Below are 22,435 nucleotides of genomic sequence, written 5' to 3' on the forward strand. Positions count from 1 at the left end.
CATGTGAACAGCTCATAGGACCCGACTCACACCCAAATGGATTGTACAGGATTTGCCGGTCATCCGCCCATGACTTTATGGAAATGCTGCCACAAAGCCCTTCCCTGGTGCACATACGTGTAACTGATGTGTAAGGACCGATTCGCTCACTGTCAGCGTCCATAGGGGATAAATTACTGTTGGGCGCATCTTGAGATGCCACAATCGAACTTGAACCTGCCCTATGGGAAGTGTTATTTTACTGTCAGAGATTGGAGCAATTACTCAGAATGATCATAAAAAATATTTTATTACAGAACATAATAAATATTAAATAGTAACAATACATTTCTATTATAATGAAAATAATAATCACATATAAATGGATATATTAAATAAAAACAATTGGTAATATATAATATAGTTATTTTAATTTATTACAATCTACTTTAAAAAAGGTCTATAAATTATGTGTTCTCATAGCCCAGGCATTCCCAACCTCGATCCTCAAGGCACACTAATACCACTGTTCCTTTAAAAAACCATAGTCTGTCCCAGGATTTTGGACACTGTTTCAACCCGGGTCAGACCATGTTTATACCACTTTTACACCAAAATGCCGGGTCAATTCTGGGTTTTTGGATGCAGCTTCAACCTGGGTTCCACCCTGGTCAGAACCTGGGTAGGATTCCCGAGAAAATGGACCCCTTTTTAAACCAACACTGTGAACCAACACAGTGAAATTAAACCAACACTGACCCCCGACCACAAGGGTTTGCCACAAGGGTTTTTGCCTCAGGTCTGAACTGCATGTCCCCCACATACACTCCTTTGAGGTGAGCCTCTGCATACACAGCCAATCAGTAGCTTTTAAGCATAACCTGGGTCGGAAAACATGGGTCGAGCTGTTTATACTCCATCCTTAACTGGGTCCAACTCTGGTAGACACTAGGGTCGGATTCCCAAGTCACCCTAGCATGTCACCTGTACTCAAGCATGGATGTCACAAAAACCTGGGATGTTAGAGCAGGATGTACTAAGGGACAAATGCAGTAAAACCCCCATTTTCGGAGGGTTTACCGCATTTTCAAATGTACTAAGACCCGGTTGCCCCATCTTCGCCATTTAACATCTATGGCTTTGATGTTACACATCCATTCAGTACATAAAATGTTAATATAATAAAACACTACACGATGAACTACAGTATCTACTAAATATGTCTTTGTGCATCTCTTCTGAGTTCTGCATCAAGTATGTCTCCCCAGGAGCTGACATTCATCGGACACATGCTATTAGTCATCTGCGGCTCTGAATAGGAAGCGATGTTACTGAATCTCCCCTCCATCCAATGCTGCTTGATAATGCCTTTCCGGTAGTTCCTTCGCAAAGTTTCCTACAAAGATAATATAAATAAATAAATACATAGAATGTCATCTGTTCCAATACCTTTTACTGGCAATGATAATACTAGATTTCTATTGTTATTTTTTTACCATAAAGTCATTAGATTTAGTACTCAAGTTATGTCTCACGTGTACAGGGTGTTTAAAAAAAAAAAAAAAAAAAACTTTGTCCATCACACGCCCAACATTGTCATTTCTCGTAGTGCTGCGTGCTGAATGTCATTTGTTATAGCCACAGACATTGTTTGCCGGAGCTATTTTACCCAAGACAGGATACTGTAGTTTTTAGCAGTGCAGGTGCCTGAAAATTGTCCTGTAACCCAGTTGTTAGGTATGTGATGGAACGCCCTCCATTCTATCCTGTCCCGAAACTTCTGAAATAATGTTCACGCACTCTGGGCCTTATTTTGGTTCATTCTTTCTGACAAAATCCTTCTTAGATGGGCAAAACCATGTGCACTGCAGGTGGGGCAGGTGTTACTTGTGCAGAGAGAATTAGATTTGGGTGGGGTTTTACTTCAAAGTGAGATCTATATTGCAGTGTAAAAATAAAGCAGTCAGTATTTTCCCTGCACAGAAACAAAATTACTCACCCAAATCTAATTCTCTCTGCACATGTTACATCTGCCCCCCTGCAGTGCACATGGTTTTGTCCATCTAAGAAGGATTTTGTCAGAAAGAATGAACCAAAATAAGGCCTTCTGTTATAGCATCTATTCCAGTAGACAGGGCGGCTGGGTGCATAGCCAACAGCTCACACAGCTGCAGGAGCAGCGAAAATGGGGCATTACATGATTTGCAGGTCACGCCACCTGGCCGCTAGGCCACATCCTCAAAATTTGGCCACGCAGCTCCGGAATGTGCAGGGGTCCCACCGTCTGACCACCCAATGCGAAGAAAACCATCATTGGCTTTTCTTTGCAACCTGTACACTGACTGGATGACAGGCGGTTGGTGTTTGGAGGAGGGACCCGGCAATATGAAGGAGTGTCTGGGAAAACGCAGACGGTACCCAGGCGTTTAATGGGAGGGCCTCTGATGTCAGCTCCGGCCCCGAACTGTCAAGGTTCTATCGCAGCGCCGAGTAAGTTTGTTGCTACTTAGGCTGGTTTCACACACTCCGGCTCCTGCCGGATGGTGAAATCCCGCACGGCCAGGGAGCCGTGCCGCACACATTAGTTGTGAATGGACAATATTGTGTCCATTCACACGGGACGGCCATGGCCCGGCCGCACGGCTGCAGCCGGATCCCGCCACTGGAAGGGACGGCTGCCGGGCTGTGGCCATCCCCTCCATGATAAACTAGTGTGTGTGGCACGGCTTCCTGGCCGTACGGGTTTTAGCCGTCCGGCAGGAGCCGGATTGTGTGAAACCAGCCTTAGGCCGCTGCACACATGGGGGAATCCATTCAATGGTAAAGCGATGCCAATGGATTTGCTGTTCTTCGCATGGCTGCGATGCCATAGTTACACCCAGGGGCGTAGCTAAAGGTTCATGGGCCCTGGTGCGAACAGTCAGCTTGGGGCCCCCCTACATACAACAAAATTAAAATCTCGCCGCACAGTGATGCCAATTACACAATAAGCCACACACCGTGATGCCCATTACACCGCACACCATGATGCCCATTACGCTGCACACCGTTATGTCAATTACACAATACGCTGCACACCGTGATGCCCATTACACCACACACCGTGATGCCAATTACACAATACGCTGCACACCGTGATGCTCATTACACCGCACACCATGATGCCCATTACACGGCACACTGTGATGGTAATTATTTAATACACAATATTCCCCATACCATAATGCTGCCCATTACACCGCACACCATGATGCCCATTATGCCACACACCCTGATGCCAATTACACAATACTCCGCACACCGTGATGCCCATTACACTGCACACCATGATGCCCATTACACCCCACAGTGTGATGGAAATTATTTAATACACAATTCTCCCCATACCATAATGCTGCCCATTACACCCCACACCATGATGCCCATTACACTCACCTATGCCCCCATAGTGCCAGACATTGATATTGTGTGCCCCGGCCCCACAGTGCCAGATATGCCCCAGACATATACCCGACACCATGATGCCCATTACACTCACATATGCCCCCATAGTGCCAGACACTGATACTGTATGCCCCCGCCCTACAGTGCCAGATATGATATGCCCCCACACAGTGCCAGACATATACCCGACACCATGATGCCCATTGGGCCATTACACTCACATATGCCCCATAGTGCGAGACAGACACTGATATCATACTGTATGCCCCCACAGTGCCAGAAGCCTCACCTGCTGCAGTGACCACTGCTTCCCTTAGTCCTCCTTTACTGATCCCTTCTATCCAGCATCATATACTGGCCAATACTTCCACCAGTACTCTTCTACTGACCCCTGCTTTCCCTAATCTACCTCTACTGACCACTGCTTACCTTAGTACTGCTCTACTGACTCCATCTATCCTGCATCATCCAGCGCCCCCCCTCCCCTTCGAGTGACGTCACAGGCTGCCTGCGCGCCCAAACAAGGTGGTCCCTCCCTCCGTCCCCTGGGGTGGCCAATCCCCACAATCGGCCGCCAGCCGCCCAGCCTCCCTTAGCAATGCGCCCGGGCCGCACCGCACCGCACACACAGCAGGGGGAGAGGGGGGCGGGTCGGCATAGCATGATGCTCAGTGCGCATCATGCTATGCCGACCCGCCCCCCTCTCCCCCTGTGTGTGCGGTGCGGCCCGGGTGCTCAACTGACATCATGCTGAGTGAGTGTGTTGCATGCTGGGACTTGTAGTCCCGCCCCCCCTCCCGGTCTGTGCACCGCCGCAGTCGCACACAGCCTGCTGCCCTGGCCTGGCTGTCACTGAGAGTGACTGACAGCCAGGGCCGGGACAGAGAACACCGGCCAACTCAGAGCTCTGGGTGTCACCCCAGAGACTGGTGACACCCGGTGCGGCCCGCACCCCCCGCACCTGGCTAGTGACGCCACTGGTCTTGTGGTCTGCGGCCCATCCAGAGGGGGACCTGCTGCTATCGGCCCCCCTGGCTCAGGGGCCCGGTTGCAGGTGCGACCGCTGCGACCCCTGTAGCTATGCCACTGGTTACACCATTGTCCTTATATGTTGTAATGCAGTATCTGTCACATCCAGTGGGGCTGAGATGGGGCGGGCTACTTTTTACCCGGGCCCGGGTCTGCTGGAGGGGCATGGGTCCCGCTCCCCCATTGCAAGCAGCCGGGCAATGGGAGAGAGATGACGTGCTGACGTTGCAGCACAGCCTCTATCCCCAGATCAGCACACGCTGCTCACTGCTGAGCTGTGGAGAGAGAGAGGCAGCTGTAGCCTGTCCTCTCTCTCTGTAGTGGTGTTCAATGCCACCCGCACTCCCACAGGTGCCTGCCCATCCAAACAGTTTTGATATTTTTTTGTCTTCAAAGGGGAGAGACCACACCTCCCAGTGACCTTGCCCCCCTCATGGAGGCCACACCCCTTCATTGTACCAAAGCCCGGCCAACCTGTCAGTGCCCCCGGTCACATCTGTGTAGCGTAGTTTATTTTCATTGCCCTGTGCAAGTTTAGCAATGTTATATACTGACACATAACAAAGCAAACAACCCTAAAGAAAAGCCAAGACAAAATAATAATGGAGGGAATACAGAAACATAAAACAATGCATGTAGTATAAGCAACAGGAGACCATGGGGGTTATTCTAGTTCACTCTTTCTGACAAAATCTTTCTTAGATGGACAAAACCATGTGCACTGCAGGTGGAGCAGATGTGACATGTGCAGAGAGAATTAGATTTGGGTGGGGTTTTACTTCAAAGTGAGATCTATATTGCAGTGTAAAAATAAAGCAGCCAGTATTTACCCTGCACAGAAACAAAATAACTAACCCAAATCAAATTCTCTCTGCACATTTTACATCTGCCCCCCTGCAGTGCACATGGTTTTGTCCATCTAAGAAGGAATTTGTCAGAAAGAGTGAACTAGAATAACCCCCCATGTAGCAACAATACATAAGAGTTGAAGGCACAGCTTCCCTTCTGCAGGAACACATAATCCTCAATAATAATGACCTGCCAGGTATAGCCTCTTGTCCGATCTTCGTCAATCTCTGATGGACAGACGGATCTTTGCGCCAGACAGTGTCTTCTCCATAACACGTCCTCTTCAGCTATTTCTTTGAGATGTTTGCAGGTCGTTTTAATCGTACACAAGCTCTTTATGTCCATGTAGTCTAGTATTTTGAAAATAATTTCTGGAGGTAAATGATGAATATAATCACGGAAATTGTTCTGTCCAGCAACCAACTTGTTACTTCTGCTCTCTGTTCTCTCCATTCCAGCCAATATGGTGCTCAGCTACCTAAAGATACAAAGGTGATATACTGTAAAATCCTGAAATGCTGTATTTATTTACAGACAGAAATACATATACAAATCTGGGACACCGACCTTACCTGAGAAGGATTTCTAGTACAAGACAAAACCTTTATCCTGCTATAGAGAGGGCTTAGATAAAATTCAAATAGCTCAAGGGTGATTGATTCTTGATCTACCTGAATAGCGAATAAAGAGCCTTAATTAGTACGGGACGCAGGTCTGAAAATCAGAACCGGGCTTCTATGCAGCCGTCGCAGAGCACATATTCACTCAAACTTTCAAAGTGCGATCGCATCTCAGAAGATTTTTTGGGGAAAAGTCCAGACAATCCAGGCATGTTTCATGACACTTAGGGCGAGATGTATCAAATGGAAAATGTGGTAAAACCCCGGATTTACCGCATTTTCCAATGTATCAAAAATGATACCGCAGTGTAGGGTATCGCCACCTTTGGGTGGCGATACCCTATAAAAGCCTATGGGCTTCTTTTCGCCGCCTGCCGACGCAAACCCGCCGCCTCGCCGACCCCCCCCTCTCACTTACCTTCCTGAAGGGTCCTCCTGGACCCTGGAAGGTAAACCCCTCCTCCCCCTAGTGACGCAGCCGGACTTCCGTCCGGCTGCAGGGGGGAGGAGGAGGCGCCGGGGACAGCATACTTAGCTGTCCCCGGCGTGAGGGATGCAGGAGCCGGCTGGGAGGTGACGGAGAACCCCCGCACACCACATTCCAGGTATCGCGGGGGGCCTCCGTCACCGCATCGCGATGCCAGCGGCATATGTTAGTACATATGCGGCGGCATCGGGGCGGGGGGGGGGGCGCGAAGGGCGGCGATGTATTTTAATACATCCCGCCCTTAGACAGTGCAAAGGGAAAGATGGCGGAGGTGCAGGGTTAAGGTGCGTACCCACGGTACGATTTATGTTCCGTATGATATTGTATAAGATTTCCCAGGAAAGTCCCAGTGGTCAAAAGCATAAGATTTGTGCTTAAAATAACGTACAATGTGCATAAGATATCATATACGATATGACATCACAGCTGTACTACACTATACTATCTTATGCTTTCTAGCCAGATTGAGTTGCATGCTCACCCGAGCAGCTCCCTGTCAGACGACCGGCGGGAGCGCGCATCGTACGTCGGATTGTGCGTACACACGGTAAGATATAGTGCATTATCTAGCATGCTATTCGAAACTAGGTAGATAGTGTGCTAGATTTTGCACTATATCTTACCGCACCTTTAGACCCTAATCGCTGCAATTGCTGTGATTCCTGCAATGCAATTATTTACAACTAGATTGTGAGGGCGGACCTTATGTTACTGGTCGGCCCCCAGCATGTGACCGCAAGCAGTTGCTGTTTTGCGATTTTAGCAGAACTGAAATTGATACTGAATAAGGGGTGTGGATCGTTTTATCGACCACACTTAGGTCGACAGTCATTAGGTCGACACCGTTTGGTGGCAATGTCGACTTGGTGTCTAGGTCGACATAGGTGAAGGTCGACAGGTGTCTAGGTCGACATGGGTTTAGGTCGACATAGCGTTAGGTCGACAGGTCGGAAGGTCAACATGTTTTTTTTAACAGTTTTTTTACCTGAATGTGGACACAGTCGACATGGACACAGTTGAAAGTCAACCGCAGCCCCTCGCATCTCTCTGCGCTCAGCACACTATTTTATTCTCCCATCACGCCCTAGTGGATGGTAGGGCATGAAATACCGCCTGTCGGCACATGTCGGCTCAAAAAACAGTAAAAAAAAAAAACCATGTCGACCTAGCCCTATGTCAACCTAAACCCATGTCGACATTGTCCTATGTCGACCTTGCCACCTGTCGACCCCACGGTGTCAACCTAATGACTGTCGACCTAAGTGGTGTCGACAATATGACCGTATCCCTGAATAAGGCCCAAAGATAGGTTCTATGAAGGTGACTGCTGAATTTCCTGATACTTACTTTGCACTGTCTTATTTTTCACTAGTATGAAGGTGGTTCTTTTTGGGTTGTGGGAAGGGGTGACGCACATTTTGTAGACATTTACAGCTTGACATGTTTATAATGTTGTTTTTGTTTAAATGCCGGCAATGTGCTTTAAGTGTGCTTCTGTCCCTAACGCTAACCCTAATGGAAATGTGAACATGATGATGATCGGAAGCGGTAGCGGAACTTGTGGGTAGTGGGCCTAGGTGCCAAAATGTAATGTGGGTCCCCCTCCTTCACCCTAACCCAAGTTCACAATATGCAACACAGCAGTGGGTGACAGAGAGAGGCTAAGGGTGGCAGGGAAAGGCTGAGAGTGGCAGAGAGAGGGAGAGTGTGACAGGAAAAAAGAGTGGTTGACAGCAGCGGCAGTGGGCCCCTTAGTCCTCAGGGGCCCCGGTGCAATGCACCTCCTACGCCAATGGTAGTTCTGCCTCTGATCGGAAGAATAATGACTTAATACTGTGGGAAGGGGGTTTGGGGGTCGGCTTTACTACTTCTTGTACATTGATAGTAAAGATTCTTTCCTGGTGGAAGCTTCTGCAGGAGATGCAAAGGTTGCGGTTCCAGATTTGAAGAACTGGGTAAATCTGGCGTCTAATTCTGAGTGCACCCTTGGTACTTGATTCCAAATTGTATGTAGCTCTGGATGTGGATGGATCACTTGTTTTATTTTCATACTGTGCATGCAGCCGGTATAGGCATCTTTGTGTATCTATGAACGATGTTGTGTGTGGGTGTTTTTGCAGTACAGGAAATGCTGACAACTGGGCGCATGTACAGAAGAACCGGTGATGCCAAAAGTTGTGCCCAGCATATGGTAGGTGTAAATGCCCACTGAGTGTTGACGGACGCGTTTCCAAGCCGAGTTACTTGGGTGATGCATACACAAAGAGGCGCATGGCTCAGATTACTGCCATTGACTCGCATTAGCATAGCGTTTGTATATAAAACAATATTTCAGACTGAGAAATTTTAATAAGATTCATTTATTCACAAAGATGGAAGTTTTATTGAAGATGCATCAGAATATACTTCTTATTTTTTGACCACCTTCTAGAATATAATATAATCTGATTGGTGGTTGCCCATAGCAACATCCTATCTTCTCCCATCTTAGTAAATAAATCCCAACGTTTGGGGATTTAAGGAAGTGTTCCTCGTTAATTTGAGATGCAACATAACATCTTTCGCCTACATAATGACTGATACTGTATTTACAGGTGCGCTGGAGGTGCCGGTATCCAGGGGCAAAATGTATGATTAAGTGGATGTGCCGGGGATTGGAAAACGATAGGATCCCCCGCAGATTGCTGGGGAGTTTCTGCACAGAACCACAGTATTTACTAAGGTAGGTTGTTTGGCATTCTAAACAATACCTGCCAATTTGGGTTGGATTTAGGGCCTCATGAGCCTGGAGCTGGAAATGATCAAGGGCTTATTATCATACCCTCCAACATCTCTGAGAAGCAAACCGGTACAGTACAGATGAGGGGAAGAGGGCGTGGTCATGTGCAAAGGGGTGTGGCATTGCAACGCTGCTATAGCAACCAGGAGAGACTGTACATGGTGCTGCCTCTGTTTTGGCTGGAATAGACCATAAAAAATGGCACTGTGCCGGCTAAAACGGTACAGTTAGAGGGCTTGTAATGAAGTGGGGGATGTGAGGGCAATGCCATGTAGAACCCGTACACTATAAGCCCCATTGTCTCCCTAAATATACTGTATAGAAAAGTACTAAAATTGTATAATTATGTGGAAAATAGAAACGCTATTTCAATACTTATAATTTATAGTCAACCATGAGGCCAGCTGGTGTCGGTCTGGTGATCATTATGCTGTGATGCATGTGTGTTTTTACATATATTTTTGGGATACAGGGGCTCTCTTACTAGGGATGGCCATCGTTGCCTTTGCCATTGATGGCAAAAATGCAACAGACCATCGATAGTGTATTTTTATTCAATGGATGACCATCAATGTTTTTACATATCGATGGTCATCCATTTTCTTTGATTGATTGGCCTGTGGGGGTGGGACTTTGCGGGTGTCAGGGCGGAGCTTAGCTCCGTGTCCCAGCTCCTTAGTGAAAAAGCTTAAAGGGAACTATTCGTTTAAGCTTGACATCGATGGTGGGAAACCATCTGGTTCTCCCCCATTGATGGCAAAACTATTCAACATCAGCCATGTACCATCGATGATTTCTAATCATCGATGGTCGATGGCCATCCCTATCTCTTACACCCAGCCCAGGAGTCAGCTCCTACCTTTTGCACCACATGGGAATATTTTATGTGGTTCTTTCAAAAGTTTTTCTCCAGAGTTGTTTTCTTGCCATTTACAAATGTTATTGTCCAACTAAGGGCCTGATTCAGACCTGTTCACTAGGCTGCATATGTTCGCTGCCTAGCAAACAGGTAAACTCTGCCCCAACGCCCGCACCTCCCCATGCTGCCTGAACCCCCTTGTTCGCATGTGAGGGGATGTGTTTGCGAACACTTCCCCTTGCATGCGGCCAACCGGACAACAAATCATTCGATGGTCATTGACCATTGAATGATTTTTTTCTCCGTTTGTGGATAAAAGTCTATCTTACTTTTATCCTGGATGGAGATGGCTGAAAAGGGGGCGGGGCTGACATCAAGTGACATCAGTCACCCGCTCCACGCCTGCGTTCCCAGGGGAGCACTCAGCATTTTTATGGGCATGACCATATAATGCAGTGTTTTCCCCCACTCCCGCCCTCTTCCTTCCCCTGGCAATACAAATGCTTCGGCGAGTGTGATACTCGCCAAAGGCATTCGCACCATCGGAGATTTGGCCCTGTCCGATAGGGTCTGAAGTAAACCCTAAGTTCAATTAATCGTTCTCCGTTCGCACCTACTAAATGGAACATAATTAGTTTTTATATTAATGAATGAAAAGCATTAAAGGCTTTTAAGTATATAAAAAAAAAAACGTATTGCTATGAACTCGTGCCGCTGTTATCACCATCATGCTTTTTGCATGGAGTAAAGGTGCGTACACACGGGGGCGATTTTGTGCAAAATCGTGGGAAATATGGTCGCTGAGCGACCATATTGCCCGCAATGGAGTGTGCACCGGCGATGTATCGCCGGGTGCGCGCTCCCGTTTTTGCCCCTGTGGTGATCGCTGGTCGCAGGAACATGCTCCTGCGACCAGCTGATTACCACTGCCGGGCTCCCCCCGGCAGTTTCTTTTTCATCAGCGTCCATCTCTGGTCGCTGATGAACAGGAGAAACTGAGCGATATATTGCTCAGCCATATATTGCTCAGCTATATATGGCTGAGCAATATATCTTCCCCCGTGTGTACGGGGCCTAAGCCTATTTCTTACCGTAGCAGTATTTGTAACACCAAAACGCCTGATCAATCTGTGCAATCTCGCTGTAGCAGCTGAGTAATAGCCCACCAGCAGGAGAGAAGACCAGTGGCTTTCCGTTCATCACAGCCGCCCCCTGCGGGTTCCGTGACACTTACAGGACTGCACTCCTTATGCCTGCCAGCACACAACACCACTAAGGGCCTGGGATACCTATCATAGGTACTCATAGGGTCAGGGTAAGAACAGATCGTAGGGACTCCCCAAAATAAATAAAAGAGCTGTTCACATTTGTGCCATTTATTTTACTCATTGTGTTTATTATTTTTGTTTATCCTTTATTTTCCTTCAGTTATTTTTCCTCCTCTCCTCCATACCCCCAAACTTTTTTTTAATCTACCGCTCTTTTTTTCCATTTCTTAATCCCAAATTTAGTTGAACAGAACTCTGTAGAACCTTCCAGAAATTTGTTTATTTGTATGAGATAAACTCAGGAGCTGCTGAACGCATTTTGAAAATGACCTTCCTGAAAAAACCTGAGCAACACAGAGGAGGGGAATGGAGGCAACAGGAAGCCATAGAGTTATATAGTGGAAGGAGCAGGATCCCCCAGCAGCACAGAGATTGGGGGAGATTCACTACCATTATCTGGGTTTTTACCGCATTGTGGGATTCTCTAAAAAAAACCCCACTGTGTTACAAAAGGGAGAGCCATAAAGGAGGGAGGGAGGGAGTGGGGACCCACCGGGACCCGCTGACTTACTGCAAAGGACAGCTCTTGTGTTAGAGCATATGCGATAATTATGTCAGCGAGGTGCATCAAAGGAAAGGCACGGATGTTAGAGCATCCCGCCCTATATCAGGAGATAAATAATGTGCTGCGCTATATAAGAAACTGTAAATACATAAATAATTTGACAGGGACAATGACATGATGTGAGGAAGAGAATGGAGGCAGCAAGAAACCACGGTGTAATAGTGTGTACACACGGTAGGATATGTCGTGCTACGTGAGTCCCGTTGTGATCAGATCGCATCGGGACTCACATGGCACGGCATGCATGCAATGGCACAATTTTGACTATATAGTGCAGATCTGCACTATATAGTCAATGCAGCCAAGACTATCTGCCTTGCGATACGTGAACGCGCATCGGGATCGCAAGGGTTAAAACCCTTGCGATCTGCATGCGATGCCGACACGATGTTGACTATATCGTCAACATCGGAAGGCATATCTCACCATGTGTACACACTATAAGAGTTATATAGAGGAAGGAGCAGGGTCCTCCAAGCAATGATCTCTTACATATTTGTCATGTTATTTGTCTGGTATGAATTCAGACACCATTAGACCGATTTGGACTAAATTGACGCAAGGTGGCTTGACTTGGTTAAGATTAGGTTCACGCCCACAAAAAACCCCAATCTCGACTCTGTGGGGATCCTGTGGACCAAAAAAGGATCCGACAACTACACAAAGTGGGCCAGGGAAGCAAGATATGGTATAACAGTGGGGCTAGAGGACATGGGGTTTATGAAAAAAAATATGTAGTCAGATTTGGGAGCCGACCAGAGAGGTATATGCCAGCCACACCATGGGCATGGAAAGCAGGTTCAGGGCCTTCCACTGGACAGATTTGGATGAGAACTGGAGAGATGGATGCAGTGGTGGAACTATGGAGGGTGCAGGGGGTGCAATTGCTATGGGGCCCGGGCCTTTGGGGGGCCCGAGGGCTCTGCAGGCACCCTTTTCATTCTATTTGTTCTGTACAGCGCAGCGGCAGTGCGGCACTGTTACTGAAGGGAGAACGGAGCAAGTGGTGATCAAGTCCTCCACTCCCCTCTCCGACCTCTCTGATGCTGTTAATGTATGCGCTGTCCGGCTGTTACAGCCCCCCTCCCCGACCTCTCTGATGCTGTTACTGTATGCACTGTCCGGCTGTTACAGCCCTCCTCCCCGACCTCTCTGATGCTGTACTGTATGCACTGTCCAGCTGTTCCAGCCCCCCTCCCCTCTCTATTGCTGCTGGGGCTCTACGTCACTATCTAGTGACCAGCCCCGGCGTGAATCACGCAGGAGTCAGGACTCAGGAGGACCCATGCTGCTGCCAGCGCTGTGCGGTAGACATGGGAGGCAGCTGGGACTGTCAGTAGCTGAAAGACCCAGCGCCGACAAGGAGACCTTCCCTCAATGCCGAAGGTAAACTGCAGCAGTGCACATCATGCTGCCTCTTTGTAAGTATATAGTGCATAGGTAGCTATTGTTCCCTAACCCAGGGGCTGCTGTCACTTGGCCTGCAGTCGTGGCACTATAAGTCCCAGCATCATAACAGTGTAGCTTGGCTTACACTTGTCAACAGCTGGAGAGCATCAGCTTGCTCATACTGTATCTTCCTCAGTCCCTGTATGTAGGTATGTCTGTGTTCCCCTTATGCAAGCACTGTTTACAGGGCAGACAACACAACACAGCATGCCATGTACTGAGTATAAAGTGCACTCCCTCCCCTGCTCTCCATCTAACCTCTCATATTTCTGTCTCTCCACTCCTACTCACAGCCCTCCATTTCTCTTTTCTCCTCCCCCTATATCTCTGACACCCTCTCTCTCCCTAACCACCCCTTTCTTTCCCCGTCGCACCCTCTTTGACTCTTAATTACTTCTCTCTTCTGCTACCCGAGGGTCATTGTAGTGACAATGGGGGGCCCATACCAAGATTTTGCTATGGGGCCCAGAAGGTGGTAGTTACGCCTCTGGATGGATGGCAAATTGTCTGGGATGCCTATTTGAGTGGCCAGGACCTCTGTCTTATGTCAAGGTGGTGTACCAAACCTGAGCAATGCTGGATACCTCAGCTAGTTTTTTTTTTTATAAAACACCAATTTCAAAAAATTAAATCATGATTTTTTTATACTCTGGTGGATAGTATTTGGTATGAACCCAGAGTGGGCTTTGTGGGATCCAATTTCTTCCTCACATATAACCCAATTCCTTAATAGCTTGTGTCAACTGTCAGCAAAAATTGTGGGAACTGTAAAGATTATCACATATGTTGCATATGGACTCTCTGAAAATGTCTGTGAATAAATAAGTGGGCTGAAAACGTATTTTTGATCTGGCTACCATATGTACCTTTCCTATCCCCTCAGGTTACAGAAATACTTCGTCCAGCAATCCAATAAAGTAAAATGCAGTAAAATGTGGAAGTATTTTGGGAACCCTCTTTTTTAGCTACAGTAACTATTGTAGCTAAAAAAAGAGTAACAATTTATCTGTTTGTTGCAGGAAGCTTAACCCTTTGAGTGCCAAGTGAATTTGTCAAAAAAGACCGACGCAATGCTCCCGATTTCAATGTTAAAAATATTTTAACATTGAAGCCTATGGCAAAATCACGGGCATCGCGTCGGTCGCCATGTTAATGCACGCGACCGACGCAATGCCCCCAATTTTGCCTTTGCCGGCAAAATGGACCTGATTTCAAAGGAAATCGGGTCCATCGTGTACCTTAACTTTAAGGTACACGATGCCCGCGATTGTGGCCGTGCTAGGAAACAAGTACCCAACATTTTTTATTTGCATTTATATAACAAATGTTAGCAATTCTGGCATGTTAGCCAATATTTTGCACATCTTTCACAGAGATGTTGGCAAAGTGGGTCCCGACCTTCTCAGCATGTTGCTGACCATCAGGCTGATGACTTTTCTAATCTGTCGGTGATTCAAAGAGTCTGGAAAATCTGTTGATATGTCTGTTATTTTAGACTCCTCCCATCACTCTGTGCCTCCACAATGCTGCCATGTATGTGCTAGCTGCTGACTACACGTGTGATGTTATGGGTTATGGTATATCAGACTCCTCCCATCACTCTGTGCCTCCACAATGCTGCCATGTATGTGCTGTCTGCTGACTACACGTGTGATGTTATGGTATATTAGACTCCTCCCATCACTCTGTGCCTCCACAATGCTGCCATGTATGTGCTGTCTGCTGACTACACGTGATATACCATAACCCATCACATATCACGTGTAGTCAGCAGACAGCACATACATGGCAGCATTGTGGAGGCACAGAGTGATGGGAGGAGTCTAATATACCATAACATCACACGTGTAGTCAGCAGACAGCACATACATGGCAGCATTGTGGAGGCACAGAGTGATGGGAGGAGTCTGATATACCATAACCCATCACATATTAGACTCCTCCCATCACTCTGTGCCTCCACAATGCTGCCATGTATGTGCTGTCTGCTGACTACACGTGTGATGTGATGGGTTATGGTATATCAGACTCCTCCCATCACTCTCTGCCTCCACAATGCTGCCATGTATGTGCGGTCTGCTGACTACACGTGTGATGTGATGGGTTATGGTATATCAGACTCCTCCCATCACTCTCTGCCTCCACAATGCTGCCATGTATGTGCTATCTGCTGACTACACATGTGATGTGTTGGTTATGGTATATTAGACTCCTCCCATCACTCTGTGCCTCCACAATGCTGCCATGTATGTGCTGTCTGCTGACTACACGTGTGATGTTATGGGTTATGGTATATTAGACTTCTCCCATCACTCTGTGCCTCCACAATGCTGCCATGTATGTGCTATCTGCTGACTACACGTGTGATGTGATGGGTTATGGTATATTAGACTCCTCCCATCACTCTGTGCCTCCACAATGCTGCCATGTATGTGCTGTCTGCTGACTACACCTGTGATGTGATGGGTTATGGTATATTAGACTCCTCCCATCACTCTGTGCCTCCACAATGCTGCCATGTACATGCTGTCTGCTGACTACACATGTGATGTGATGGGTTATGGTATATTAGACTCCTTACATCACTCTGTGCCTCCACAATGCTGCCATGTATGTGCTGTCTGCTGACTACACCTGTGATGTGATGGGTTATGGTATATTAGACTCCTCCCATCACTCTGTGCCTCCACAATGCTGCCATGTATGTGCTGTCTGCTGATTACACATGTGATGTGATATGGTATATTAGACTCCTCCCATCACTCTGTGCCTCCACAATGCTGCCATGTATGTGCTGTCTGCTGATTACACATGTGATGTGATATGGTATATTAGACCCCTCCCATCACTCTGTGCCCCACAATGCTGCCATGTATGTGCTGTCTGCTGACTACACATGTGATGTGATGGACTTCTGCAGTAACTTGCTGGGGTTCTGTCATTATTTTTATTGTCTGATGGGGTCCCAGAGCAAAATAGTTTGAGGACCCCTGTTGAAGAGCAAGGATGGGGAACATTTAGCCCTCCAGAACTACACTTCCAAGCATGCCCTGCAACAATTTTACAATTGCCATGTAGCAAAACTGTAACCAGGCATACTGGGATGTGTAGTTCAACAGCTGGAGGGCCAAAGATTCCACATACCTGTTGTCGGAGGAATCTCCGTATTTTCATGTTTTGCGGTTTCTTTAGGTCCTTCAGTATTGTTAATGCTGCAATTTATGACTATTGTTGTGAATTACATTGTGCGGTATTAAACTGGGTACACACTAGAAGACATTTAAAATAAATGGTGACTGACAATATCTTTTGTGAGACTGCACAATGTGTACACGCTATGCCGTTTGTCTGGAAGGTCCACGAAATTGTGAGCGATATCATATTGTTTGCATGTCAATTACTGTGTACCCAACATTACAATAGAAAAACAAATTAATACGTGTGTGATTTTTAAGGGCAGGTTAAGGGGAGACAATGGGCCTAATTAGGATTCCAGAGCAAAACATACTGTATGTAAATCAGTCTTCTTTCTTACTGTGCATACAGGTGAGCCACAGTGCACACGTGCAGTGAGAAAATTGCGCTGAAGAATCCATCACAAAGTGTGCAACAGGAAGTCAGTGTTTGAGGGTGGCAACTAGGACATACTTGCCTACCCTCACAAAGGTGGGTTAAGGTGCCCATACACATTACAATTATTGTATACAATATTGCATCTCGGTTTTGCGATGAGATCTAGTATGTGCAGCACATACTTTTTGTACTAGATCTCATCGCAAAACAGATGCGATGAGATGCAATCTTGTATACAATAATTGTAATGTGTATGGGCACCTTAAGTCTCCCGCAATAATGCCACAGCCCCTGCTCCCAGTGGTATAAAACGCAGAATTTTGTGGGTCCGCGGGGAGGGCTAAAATGACGCGAATCGCATCATTTTAGCCCCTCCCCCCCATCCACAGACCCACAAATTAATGCGGCTGCTTGGTGAAGTCAGCCTCGCCCCCCTTTCACTCCTCTCCGGGCTTCTCCCAGAGGAGTTTTTAAAAGTCGGCAGGTATGAACTAGGAGTGGTCATTGCATGCAATGGTTTGTGTCGGCAGTGTAAATAGGTAAAAAGTAACAGCAATGTACAGTACAGTATGTACTCAGAGTAAAGCTGGGTACACATCTATACAATCCCTGTTTTCTTCCGACTGTTTGACCGACCGTAGACCCGTCGGACCGTCCACAAAGAACAGCCGATACGCGCGTACACACCTGTACAATTTTACTTGCAATGTCCGATGTACTCCCGTTTAAACAGTCGCAAGAAAAAGATTGTACCACCGTACACGCCGTCTCGATTTGGGCTATTGACACGTCATATGTGAACAAAATTATCATAATGGGCTGGGTTAGGGCATACTTATAGCAAACCACTATAAAGATGGGTTACGCAAAATTAGTCAGCCAGCAGGGTGACTGAACTTCTATATAGACGGTTTATGCAGCTAAATTTTAAGAAGCTGGCAGGGTGACTAAAGCCTTGGCAGACGCTTTGGCAGTATAGTCGCAAGGAAGGCCAGCATATAGATCGAACGTGCGTACACACTGCACTTTTTTTCCGATATGGGCCCGTCCTGTCGGATGAAAATTAAAACAGCAAAGAACCTTTGACCGGCCGAGTATGGACGGACAAGACCGTTTATCGCTCGTACGGGACAGCGTACACACCTATACAATTGAACGGCCATCCAACCCAGAACAGAAGAACGGCCCGACGATTGTATATATATTTTTACCCACCTTAAGGAAGAAATACAGATATCGCTCTCAAACAAGAAGAAAGTTTGTATTTTATGGTAGCAAAGCAGATACTGAAGTGTAAAATGAAGAGCAAGCAGACATTTGAATACAAGCAAGGAAGAAAGAAAAAAAACAAAAAACAAAAAAACAAAAACAAAAAAAAAACTTTTAAAAGTTTATTGCAAACATATTTAGCAACAAAAACAATACAATGAAACCAGACACACCTATAGAACAAACATTCTACAGTATACATAGTTGCAGGAGTCACTAATCAACATAGTACAAAGTTCATGTAACTCACTAAAAAGTGATATTTTTATCAGGACACTTTATATAGAGATTCTGACTTTCCTGGGTTAATGTATAAACTGCACTTCATACGTACATAGCATAATAGAAAGTCCTCAAAGCGCGTCTGGCTAAACGCATTCATCTTGAACACTGCTGGAGGGAATTTTGTGCAGGGTTTCAGTATTTTGTAGTGCAGTTCTCACTGGCTGTTATATTAACCATCAGCCTATCCCATATGAGACCCGAGCAACAACTATTTTAGTTAATCATTGATGCATGTTTGCGGCTCAGCTCACGCAACAGTATATAAAGTATGAAGGAACGCAGCGCTCAGCCATGTACCCCTGCAAAGCAGGGACCGGTCGCTAGGCCATTTATATTTTAAACTTGAAGAAAATTTGTGTAAGTATTGATCTTGCTGTTAAAAGTCTGGCCATAGGTGTGCGCAGCACATTTTAATAGGGTGTGCACAAAACAAAATATTGGGCATGTCCAATATCTCCTGCTGGGCTTTACTAGCATGATCATACGATTGTGACTGGATGCAGGGGGTAGCTGCAGGCTGACCTGTGGGGGTGCCTGACATTGGGGTGCATAGGCAGATGTGGGGGGAGTTTCTGGTTGCCCCGAAACCACCCCCCTCTTCTTCTTGGCAAGTACCTTAAATTATGACAATGGCACTGGTATATAATATAATCAGTAGAGCTGCCACCACATCATGCCGTGTAAGGCATACCTCCCAACTTTTGTTCAGTGCTAACAGGGACAGATGTGCACGATGAAGGGCTGCACCCAAATTTTGGTGGTGTGGCCTGTCAACAAGGCCACCCCCCCTCCCGTTTTGCCACTGTGGGGGCATGGCCAGTGGCTATGAGCTGCTGGCCATGCTCCCAGCCACTTTGTCTGCGAGAATAGACGTGGACACAAAACGGGACAGTCCCACAGAAAGCTGGACAGTTGGGAGTTATGGTGTAAGGGATTGAGCAGAGCTGCTGCACATGCCTATTGTACCAGCTTCTTCTACCACATTTACTGTATGTGTGGCTCTGAGCCCTGGACCAGAGAGTAGCTGCCAGGAAGAAGAGACAGGAGCCTTACCATGAAGTGGGAGATTGTGAGCTTAGAAAGTGCAGTACTGGTGCTATTATGTTTGTATATTTATTTGTTTTAACATTTCCTGACCACTTATCTTATTTAAATGCTTGAAACTGCCTATACTATAGACCATCTGTACTGTTAAATATTTACTGTATTCCATTCAGTATCCAGTGTACAAAAAGACCAATTTTCAAGGCTGTTACTGCTCCCCCAGACTCCTGAACTTACTCCAATGCGCTGCAGAGGTGGAGATTTTGGAGTACATTTGGAAACCCCCTTCTAAATATCCTGCATTTGCCACTGGGGTGTGCCTATGCACATAAGGCACTGCTGGTGTGCATGCCTAGGAGTCTGGTTCTGGGAGAGTGGGTAAGTGTGGGCTACTACTAATCAAAACCTACATTTGTTATATCATAATATTTCATTGATACCATGAAATAGTAACTTGTGTTCATTCAAGCACCCGCCATCTTTGAAAACCCATGCAGTTCTTCTTCCCTGCCTGGGGTGTCGCTGTCTGCTGTAGTGCAGCTAGCACAGTGTGGTTTGTATATCAGCACTGATATGCAAACCAGACCTGTGCTAGAAACACCACAGCAGACAGCGACACCCCAGGCAGGGAAGAGGAACTGCATGGGTTTTCAAAGATGGCGGGTGCTAGAATGAACGCTAGTAACAGCTATCTTAAACAGGATACGGTCACTAGGTCTACAAGCATTAGGTTGACACCACTAGGTCGACATGCAGGAAGGTCGACAAGGTTTTTTTGTAACCAACATGTGCCGACAGGTGGTATTTCATGCCCTACCATAGTAAGGCGTGGTGGGAGAATAAAATAGTGTGCTGAGCGTAGTAAGGCACCGTGCCGAAGCATGGCAAACATCCATGTCAACTGTGTCGAAATTTGGGACAAAAAAAGTTAAACACAAATGTCGACCTTAAGCTTGTTTTGACCCAATGTTTGTAGACCTAGTTGCTGTCTATCCAATGATCCCATTCCACTTAAACAACTGGGAGCTTATACTTGATTCATACAACAGGCAGAACAAGCACAGGTCCAAGATCAAATTATTACAGATTAGAACATAAACCAATTCAAAAAATTATTGACCAGATCTATAGGACAGCGGTTCCCAAACTGTGGTGTGGCACCTTGGGTTGTGGTTCAGGACCAAATCAAAATAATTATGGGCAATGTAACAGGCAAAACCAGTGCTTGTGGCTGCCAATCATAAGTTATGTAGACAAACAGAAGCAAATCCTGTCCCTCACCACATAATTAGACCTAAAGATGATATATAAAACACTTTTTTATTTTCTCAATAACAAACATTTCGGCCTAGGGGTGCCATGGATACTATCATGATACTGTAGGGTACCTAAAATGATTCTGGGAACCACTGCTACAGACCTGTAATGTTTACCTTATATAGGAAATATAATCTTATTTTACACATTTTATATTTGTATAACAAATGAGTGATATTTTTCACATGAGCAGATATTTTGCACATCTCTCCCGGAGATGTTCGCACTCAAAATATTGAACATTCCTTTTATATTTAGGGCTATGAGCTGCATTGCACTGACCCACTGGCATACTGGGAAATGTCCTAGTAGCAGTAATGTCATTTTAGTAAAGAAGACCTGTAACCAGAGAACACATAGAAGTAATTGATTGGAGATAGCTGGTGAAAGCCACCACAGGCATTCGTTCCCCCGGACAAGACACCCCCAAACCGGACACTACAAGCTCCGGGATGCAGATTTTGATGTCCGGTCCTGCGGTCCGGGTCCAGTTTTTTCATAGGGCCTGGGCCCATTTTCAAACACAAACTGGAAAATGACAGTAGCTGATTGGGTGATTCAATTTCGACAAGGTTGGGTGATTCAATTTCGACAAGGTTTGATAGATCTAACCATACTCATTGTTTAGATCAGTGGATTTCAAATCATTTTTATGCCATGACATCTTCAACAATACACACTCACATACCGTATATACAGATTAAGGATATATAGTTACTATATGTATATCGGACAAATACCCCAAAACATCCTTTAACTTCCCCATCTCACTCAGCTGTAGGTTTCAAGCCCAAGTCTATAGCCCGTGCAGGGAGCAGACAATGCACAGGACGTGTAGCTTGCTGCCGGCACTGCCTGGTGGTAGCAGAATCCCAGCACAGAGAGAGTGGGGCTCTTAATGCCGGCACTATAGAACGTCTATAATAGCCAAGTATAGCCACGTCACAGTCTCTGGGAGCATCGCAGTCCTTCCTGCAGGAGAAGCGTCCATCTGTACATGGCTGGTGCTGACTAGGACACACAGTGACTGATTCGGGAGCTCAGGTCGAAAATCGCAGCATAAGAAAACTCACACAAAGGCTGGTCGTCTGCTGCGTCTGGTGCGGTATGCTGTGCGTCTTCTTCTCCTGCGATACCGTAACAGCGATGCGGACAGTTCCGGTGTCACGGAGTCATACTCGGCTAGTAGCAGCAGCAGTGCAAGAAGAAGCAAGCTGCCTCTATATATAACCTGCAGCAAGCCACTCCCCCCGCCCTCTCCTGACACACACTGTGCCCTGCCCTAAATTCTAGAACAATCTAGAACAATCTTTTGCATAATTATTAACTATAACCATGCTAACCCTTGTCCACACACCACCAGCGCCACCAGGCGGCTCTGCAGAGAAGTGCTACTGTACTTCTGTGTGGCTGCTGGTTACTGCAGCTACAGATGTCGGTGCCTCCCTGCAGTTCCCATAATGTTCTCGGGAAGTTGTGTGATTACGTGTTTATCTGGATGTAGGGTGTCCGGCTTCTGCAAAAGGAGGAATAGATTAGAAGTCAGGAGCAACATGTTA

General features: G+C 46.5%; 1 protein-coding gene across 1 annotated transcript; it reads right to left on the minus strand.

The window, feature by feature from the left end:
* Nucleotides 1–402: 402 nt before the first annotated feature.
* FBXO48 (F-box protein 48) lies at nt 403–22,117 on the minus strand. Its single transcript, XM_083175812.1, has 3 exons — nt 21,950–22,117; nt 5,491–5,779; nt 403–1,375 (listed from the first exon to the last, which is right to left on the minus strand). Exons 2-3 carry the CDS (start codon nt 5,752–5,754, stop codon nt 1,193–1,195), a joined length of 447 nt encoding a protein of 148 aa, XP_083031938.1. The 5' UTR covers nt 5,755–5,779; nt 21,950–22,117; the 3' UTR covers nt 403–1,192.
* Nucleotides 22,118–22,435: the final 318 nt, after the last annotated feature.

Source organism: Crinia signifera, chromosome 3, assembly GCF_055691185.1.
Source record: "Crinia signifera chromosome 3, ASM5569118v1, whole genome shotgun sequence".
NCBI classification, from domain to species: domain Eukaryota; kingdom Metazoa; phylum Chordata; class Amphibia; order Anura; family Myobatrachidae; genus Crinia; species Crinia signifera.

Bases quoted from the DNA above. Each gene is read 5' to 3' on its own strand.
- FBXO48 (XM_083175812.1), bottom strand. From the start codon at position 5,754: ATGGAGAGAACAGAGAGCAGAAGTAACAAGTTGGTTGCTGGACAGAAC. The intron at 1,376-5,490 runs GTCATTATTATT...TTATCTTTGTAG, and splicing joins CAAGAGGCTATACCTGGCAG to GAAACTTTGCGAAGGAACTA.